The sequence below is a fragment of the Astyanax mexicanus genome, chromosome 17, assembly GCF_023375975.1.
Source record: "Astyanax mexicanus isolate ESR-SI-001 chromosome 17, AstMex3_surface, whole genome shotgun sequence".
Lineage (NCBI taxonomy): Eukaryota > Metazoa > Chordata > Actinopteri > Characiformes > Acestrorhamphidae > Astyanax > Astyanax mexicanus.
Window position 1 is genome coordinate 17568364 of NC_064424.1, and position 9022 is coordinate 17577385.

General features: G+C 35.2%; 1 protein-coding gene across 5 annotated transcripts in view; it reads left to right on the forward strand.

Moving 5' to 3' along the window:
* dbn1 (drebrin 1) overlaps positions 1–4490 on the forward strand; it is a 102933-nt gene extending 98443 nt beyond the window's left edge. For all 5 annotated transcript variants that reach the window (XM_007244429.4, XM_049466191.1, XM_007244431.4 and 2 more), the window contains 2 exons: positions 995–1100; positions 1828–4490. In XM_007244429.4, coding sequence (XP_007244491.3) covers positions 995–1100; positions 1828–1880 — 159 coding nt within the window. In that variant the 3' untranslated portion in view covers positions 1881–4490. The remainder of the gene's footprint in view (positions 1–994; positions 1101–1827) is intronic.
* Positions 4491–9022: the final 4532 nt, after the last annotated feature.

Here is a 9022-nt window from a genome sequence, read left to right on the forward strand (position 1 = left end):
CACAGAGCAGGTATTATTATTTATCAGAACTGCTTTAACACACTGCTGGCTGGATATTTCTGATTGGTGAACTGTTCTCAGTTCAGCAGTGACACTGAGGTGTTTAAAAACTCCAGCAGCACTGCTGTGTTTGATCCATGTGTACCAGTACTAGGGCTGCAACTGATGATTATTTTGGTAGTATAGAATAGACGATTAGTCAACGATTATTTCTGTCATTCCATCCATATTTGCTTGCTATGGGTACAGCTCCTGTTTCAACATGATAGAAACAGCTAAAATGCAATTTTAAATGTGGAAAGTGCTGCTATTTAGTAAGGAAAAGTGTAATCTGTTGTGCGCGGGCCCCTGCGTGTAAACAATGTGATTGAGCCCATTACACTTCTCCCATTGTGTTTCTGTCCACAGTAAATTGTGAAGTGCAACAAATTAACGATTAATCGACAATGAACATTTGGTATCAATAATTTTTCTAATCAACAGTGGAGATTATATCGAATATTCATTGCAGCCCTAACCAGTACAGCAATAAATAACCTTCCGTAACCATGCCAGTGTCACAGCAGTGCTTATAAAAATAAATAGTACCCACTCTGTGGTGGTCCTGTGGGGTCCAGATCACTGACGAACTCGATGAAAGGAGGAGGATAAAGAGTATGCAGAGAAACAGATACAGGACTGGAGCCTGTCATTATATTTCTATGGAGGTGCTCCTTTATAGTTATTAAATGTCACATTTTTCTTCTCTCAAAGCTTAAATGAATTAGGCAAGTTATTTACTTTGCCACTAGATGGCAACAAATCATATTCTGTAATGGTGGAGCTGTCTGTGTGCTCAGCAAACACAAGCAATGCAGCGAAGCATGAGGCAGTTCATTAACCTGCAAGAGAATATGCTGTTTACTCACTGAGGCCTGGAGTCTGAATTCTGCCTGAAGTCTGAATGATGTTTGAATGCAGACTTAAGCATTTGTGTGTTTACTCTTTTAAACAGGCGAGTGAAGGCTACTTCAGCCAGTCTCAGGAGGAGGATTTTGCTCAGTCTGACGAGTGCTCAGCAAAAGTCAACCCCACGCCAGTATTTTATAACAAACCACCAGGTGAGACCTTGTGAGATTGAGATTTATGTCTCCCGGGGCCATTAGATTCAGTGTGAGAAATTCAGATGGAAACAATGATCAAAAAATACATAAATAACAAATGCAAGAAAAGGCTTTGTTTATGGCCTCGACAGGACTGGAATACTGTAACACTAGTGTTAACTGTACTCCCATAAACAGGTATAACTGTATTTACTGAATGTCAAAGCCAATAATTAGTAGTCGAGTCCATATCAAATCCGAGACGTTTTTTTTAGTAGTTGAGTACGAGTCAAAATCAAGACTTTTTAGTAGTCAGTCAAAACTGGCTTTTTTTTAGTATTTGAGTCCGATTAAAAAACAAGACTTTTATTAGTTGAGTTCAAGTAAAAACCAAGACTTTTAATACTTTTTTAGATTTTTAAGATCAACTATAGTGGTCAAGTCAAGTTTAAATTAAATTACTGGTAGTCCATAGTACATTCAATATAAATCATTATACATGATTGATTTATATTATTTAATAATGTTACATTTCATTTGGAAACACGAGTGGTAAAACATGGCTTCTAGATTCTTGTTATGTAGTCTTTAATGCCCCACAAGTTTGAGATTTATGTCTCCCGGGGCCATTAGATGTTATTAACACCAGCCAGTGAGACTAATGTAGTATATTGCGTCACAGTTTCTCCTGCCAATCTGGATTTGTTATTAAATTTAAACTTCTCTGTTGTTTTTCTTACCACAGAAATTGACATCACATGCTGGGACACTGACCCCGTGATGGACGATGACGATTAAGAGCGGTAGAGGGGAGTGCCCTGCATCTTCAAGGAAGAGGAAGAAGAAAAAAAAAAAAACACTTTTACAAGTTACAGGTTATTATTACAAGTCTTGCATCAGAAAATCTGTATGTTGTTTTAGGAAAACAAACAAACAAACAAAAAATCTTAGCCACTTAAAAAAGGATGGGTTATTGTTAAAGATGCCAACGGGTTTAAGTGCTCGTGGTTAGTTAGCATGAGCGTGCAGGGGCTGTATGTGTGTTTCTTATTTATTTCTTTTCTCTTTTTTGCTATGCAGACTATAGCACAGTGTGTATTTAGTGCTCACCTGTGTTGTATTGACTCCCTGTGCCTAACAGGTGTGACCAAGTAGCAGTTAGAGCATCCTGTTTTTTTTTTGTTTTTTTTTTTAGTCACATGTCTGAATGTCAAAAGGACATGAACCCTCGATGGTGCATAGCTCTAGGCCAAGGTAGTGCAGTACTTCACCTATTAGTTGCTCAGGCGAGTAACGGGAGCCTTGCCTGTTTCTGTTTCAATCAGATGGTTTTTTTTTGTGGAATTTCTGCCTAGAGCTGCCTTGGTTTGACAACTTCTTTGGTCTCTGACTGTTCAAACATAGAATCAGAATGAGCAGACAGGAGCAAACACACACACACACCAACCACAGACTGGTTGAAACTGTTGTATTAGAGCGTCTACCCATTCTAATTCTGTTTATCTCAGTCTTACACTATATAGGTAGAGAGTGTCAGGATTAGCGAGACCTGGGTTAGAGTTTGGTCGGTGCCAGTATACTCAAATTAAGTGATTATTTTTAGAGAAGTAAACATAAAAGAAGGGGCAATCTGAGACTATTTTTGTGTTGTGCCAATCGTTTTTGGATATCTTGATGTTTTTCACACTATTGTGTTGATATAGAAGATCTTAAGGACTTAGAATCAGGTGGCATATGTATATTTTGACTACATATGAAACAATGTATACAACATGGTATTATGAATTTTTGGGGGTTTTGTTGCGATAGCATTAGCATTAATTCGCCAAGTAACTTAGGCAATAACTATTTTAGAAGACACAGTTGGGGAATTTGTTTTATGCACATTTGTTTATATTCATATGTGAATAGATTATGTGTGTGTGTATGTGTGTATACATCTTGTGCTAAGGTTTTATAGGAGAGTAAATTTACTGTAATGGGTATTTTTGGTTTTGTATTTACTTTCATGTTTTTAGCTCCCTAATCCAAAGAGAGGTCATTCCCTTGATTTACTTTATTTAACCCTCACTTCATGCATTAGAAAAGGGAGGTGCTAAATGGATAGATGGTAACTGGCAGTGGATACTAACTGTAAAGGAAGACGCATCATTTTTCAACCTAAAACCATTGTTCTGTACTGTATTTTATGGTCCATTACAGTTTATGTGCTAAGTTAGAAGATCCTACTTGTAAAGAACATCATTTTAAGGCCTTTGTTTTTAGAGCAAGATGGTGGACGCTACACCAGCTAATTTCCAAGTGCGAACTCAGTCAGGAACTCATGAATGCAGCATTATTTTACTTCTAAACTTCCAACATGAGGCAAAATCTGCCTGCAAAACAAGAATGTGAATCTGGATGCAGCAACAATAACCAATGCGTCCCTGTCTGTAATTATTTTAGAATATAAAGGAGAAAAACACAACCTGATTCAGACAGAAATTACAGCGAAGCTATTGGTACCCCTGCTAAACAACTTTCAGAATTCAGTAAATGTAGCATTTTAAGTAAATTCAGAAGATTAGGTTGAAAAATGATGTGAAATTCCTTCATTCCAAACCATAAACTGACAGAGATTAACTCAAACTCAAGTAATCTTGCTAACATTACACATTATATAACACATTACACATTTCCATTTATTTAAACCACGTGTTCCTTATGTTAATATCCTACTAATTTCCTTCCATTGCTTTGACTGTAGTCAGTCTTCTGTATTGTTGTATTTTTTAACCGTTGTTGCACACGTCAATACAGAGATCCTAGGTCTCGTTTTTATGTTTAGGAAGTTTTTTTTTCTTTGTCATAAAAGTTCTGGGTGAAATAACGAGCAATAATACTAAACCAATGTAGTATTGTTTTGTTTTTTTTTGTAAATAGCTCTAATTCTAATTTCCGTACTGTCACTGCAGTACTGTGATTCCGTAAATCGCCTGTAACACAAATACTGGCATTGGACTGGACGAGGGGGTGTTTTACACGAAAGTGGACTTTTGAGGGGAGCCGACCCGCATCTTTAACAGTAACCGAGGCCCTTTTGACATGATTTTAATGTACTCTTCACCCTCCAACCTCCTTAGTAGTGATTCTTATTCTCTTTCTCCCTCTCACACTACTAGGAGACTAGCCTACTATTACCACTACTATTGCTACTATTACTACTGCTATACTACTACAATTCCCCCCTTTTGTCCCTGAAGCAAGGCTTAGCAACTCCTGAAGTATCTCTCTCTCTCTTTTTTTATTATTTTTGTTCTCTTCCCTTTTTCCGTCCGCTTCTCACTTGCTGTTTTTGAATCAAGCACAAGATCTTTTGTGACATGCTGTGCTTCTGTATGTTAATAAAAGATTTCAAAAACCCTCCAATTAGTTCACGCGTCCAAATCACTTCTTTTCATTTCATCACTAATTTTATTGTTATGGATGTAGACAGTTTCGACTGACGTCAGTCAGTCCAGTCGATGTTTCAAAACAAAAAAGAAAGAAAAAGGTTCCTCACATACAGAAATGGTAATCAATACATAGCAGCTATGATTTAGCACAAAGTACTGCAATATATGTAAACATTTCATGGCATTTACATTCACAATTTGCCCTTCACAATTCATGTGAAAGGAAGAAAAACCTGGCCTGTGAATGTACAGGTTGTTTTTTAAAGAATAGTTTTGTTAAAAGTAACACAAACATTCCCATTCCCCTATAGCAAATAGGTAGTCATGCCTCATCTCATAAGCTGTGTGATTTTTAGCTTTGCACTGGAACTAAAAGGTAATAAAGGGCAAAACTGCAGGCCTTAATACTCACACATTTGCCTCAATCAATGTGTAGTTCTTTGATTTTTTTCATACAGACCTGCTCATTACGGTTTCTGACATTGTAGGATGCACAGTTAGCAATAAATACATAAATACATGCCCTCTTAATGAAAAAAATTGCCCTTTTCAAATTCAGTTCTAAACCATGTTTTTCATGTTGTCTCTTATTCCACCACAAACACTGAAAATAGCACTGAAAAATTTTAAATTAGCAAAATCCTCTCAAATATAGATTAAATAGCTAATCTCAAAAATATTTTTTACGTATTTCTAACATATGTCCTTATTTAAGCAATTTAATCAGCTGAAATTGTCATTCCATTCGCAAATATTTTAGCTTGTTTAAGCATTATTTCTCTTGAATAAAGCAAAATTATTTGTCAATACAATAACACACTTTTAGTATATTAAATCACTTCAAACAAGTACAGGGAAGTTGGGAAAAAGTTCATTCTTATTAGAGATGGGACCGATCTGATACAATATCTGTATCTGGGCCGATATTGATGGAATTATCATATCGGATATCGGGCGAGCACGGCCGATCCATATTCCAGTCCACAACTTGAGCTGGACAATAAACCTGCTGTAACCTTAATTAGAAACCCATCACCGATTCGATTTATCCTGAACCCCCTGCAGCTTTAGCTTAAAGTCAGCGTCCCCGAGCAGTGGAACTACACCAGCATTTTATAACACGATAAATTTAATTGAAGTTTCACATCGCAGAATACCAGGAGGAGCAAGCCAACAGGAGGACACCACGAGGCAGCAGACTCTCACTGTGGCATTTCAGAAATGTGCTAAACTCCAACAGAGAGCTTAAAGGCTTAAAAGGTATCACAGAGAAGTTGCTCAAGTTTATCAAACTCGACGACCAATCACTTTACACTTTATTTCAAAGTTTTAATTTGAAATCCTTCCACAGTTGTTGCTGCAGCTGCCCAAATACTTGACCTCTTTAGATCATGCAGCCAATTGTATTGTTTTGTTTAAAATATTTGAAAGGTTTTGGATACATAAATACATGTTTATTTTAGTTTTGTAGTTTTGTAATTGTAAACATTCAATTTAAAAGAAAACTATAAAGTGTGACACATAAATGACTTTGGAACGCATTTACTTTAAATGCACTTGTGTATACTCTTCTTCTAAGTGCTGTGTGGTCTATTTCTGCCTCATTATGTATTCTTAATTAAACATAGTACATATAATAATAGATTAAACGAGCCCTTGTGTCGGTAACTTGTATCGGAATCGGATCTGAACTGAAAAAAGTGGATCGACCCATCACTAATTCTTAGAATAATATTTCAATAATAGTATTTTTTTTTTTGCCATGATTGTACTTTGCCTCTCTCCAAAAGACCAAATTTTGTCTCAAGGTCACACACCATTCCTTTAGAACATTTCATTTCAGTGGTTCTAAAATTGGTTATCAGTGTTCTGAAGATGATGGGGCAGATTGTCACTTTAAAAGTGAAAATGCTGATAGTTAAGAGTATCCCAGAGAACCAGCTTGTAAACTACAGCCCTAAATAACACCCTGTTAGCTGAGACTTCGAAATGGATAGGAAGTGGCATCCTCAAAAAGAGACCATCAATACAACATTTTCTGATTGACAGAACAAAATAGTAATGTGTTTCCAGCATAACAAATGTCATAAAAATAAAAATAAAGAGAAGGAAAAAGGTGTCAGTGCAGTGACTGTGTGACCTTCAGAGCAGGATGTATGATATGATGTGCTTATGGGGTATTTATTTGGGGGACATGATCCACTGATGATGGTGAGGTGAATGTGAGAGGTCTGTGAGCTGGATGTATAAATGTATGGGTGGATGTGTGGATGGATGGATGGATGGATGGATAGATGGATGTCTGCCGTTCACTTTTATTATTCTATGTAAACAGAATCAGTGGGCTCTGTTTTGGTTGCTTAGCAACATGCTGGCAGAGGAACGACACTTTACACCTCTGCCTTTTGCCTCGCTCTCGCTCTGGAACGGAGGAGAAATTAAAACAGAGGAAAACACAGACCAAAGTATTTCAAAACACGGGTGAAAATAGAAGCACGGCAGACTACATTCAAAAAGAAAAAAAAAACTCAAACAGCGTGGGACAGGAATACTCAGTGTTGTAATTCCCACTCCACCTTCAGTCATTATAATGATTTGTTTGAATTGAGTTGGACGCCTCCGATCGCACTGACTGATAGAGGTACGCTTAAGAAACAATTCACCTGATTGCCTTCGAGTGATTTACTGTTTAAGCCTGCAAAAATACTGTATTTCCTCTGAGTGCGTTCACTTCTAGGTAGACTACTTCTACTACAGCCTCCAGGATCTATGAACTGAAGTTACCTCTACCATAGAGAGTTTCACACTGTGACCTTGCTTTTGTGGCTTTTTTAAAAGCTGTCCTTGGCAATAGAAAAAAAAATCTAAAATCTATCTAGCTGTGGTACTTCATGTTCTCTTTTTCATCAGTCACTACCACTGGTGAATGGACTCAGATTGGAGACACAAGTCAACCCAATAAGCTCTAACTATACACCTATAAACTGCTTACTTTCCTGTTCAAATTAGAAATAATTAAACAAATAAAACAACAATTATGTAATTTCACTGATTTTCAGTTACATAATAGTCTGTGCAATCTGTTACAAAGAGAGGGAGACCTTCCAGCTCATCCTCTTCAAACAAATGCGTGCAGCAAGACTAGACAGGTACTAGAAACAATATAGTCTCCCACTGATTTCATTTCAAGAGTTGCCACAAACCACAAAGACTACAGCAAGCTGTTTTAGTCTAAAATGACACTTAGTTTTAACAGTAAAATCATAGTTTTTGAATGACTTCAGATTTTACTAGACTTTAGTTTTAAACTCCAATTTTGTAATAGTAAATATATCTACAGATGAATAAAGCCAAGTCATTTTTATATATCCTTACTGCAATTCTGACTAATAAAAAGTACAAGGTGCAAATATCACTAAATTAAATATCTTAAAGTCTCATAAAAATAATAATTCAAGATATCTATAAATTAGTTTTAACTAATAGAAATGTGTATAGATATGCAGCTTTAGATTCAGGTTTGATTAGTTATTATATTATTGAAATCTAAATCTTTTTAGGTATAGCTTTCATATTTACAGTGGAGATACCTATAAATAGAATTCTTATTAGTAAATAAACGTATACATATCTATAACTAGAATTTTAAAAAAGAGAAAAATAGTTCTAGATATCTATAACGATATTTTTACTAGTACAAAATTAAAAATGGATATCTATAACTACTTTTTAGTAATAAAAAAGTAATTGTAGATATATATATATAACAATATGTTTTAGAAGTAGAAAATTAATTCGGGATATCTACATGTAGATGTTTTACTAGTAAAAAATGAATTATGGATATCTATGATGTAATTGTATATATAACTAGACATTTTACTAGCAAAAAGGGAATTTAAAAGTAGAATATTCTCCAGTTAAAGTTTTTTTTTGGATATCTATAACTAGAATACTTTCTAGTACAAAAGTAATTATAGTTATCTCTAACTAGAATTTATACTAGAAAAAAGTAATTTTAAATATCTATATGTAGAATATAATATATACAGGGTAATATATACATAAATATTATTTATATACATAAATAATTAGAATTTTTACTAGTAAACAAATAATTGGATATCTTCAAATAGAATTTTTACTAGTAAAAAAGGAATGAACTAGTCAGAATGTCTTTTTTCGACCTGTTTATCTGACATCATTACTAGACATTATTCCTTAATATTATTATTAAACAATTATTTATAGCTGATATATGAAAAGGGAATTGTAATAAAATCTACATTACGTTAATGTCATTTCTCACTAGTAATGACTTGTGCCGCTGGTATCATTTTAGGCTAAAACAGCTTGCCATAACATATATATATTTTTTTGAGTGAAGGCATTATCCTAAATGTGCTCGGCTTAATTACCCCGCTAAGTGCTGTTTGTTATTTAGATCAGGCCTCCCTCCAAACTGTCGCCTACTCTAATCAAATGTCATTGGAAAGTGCCTATTGG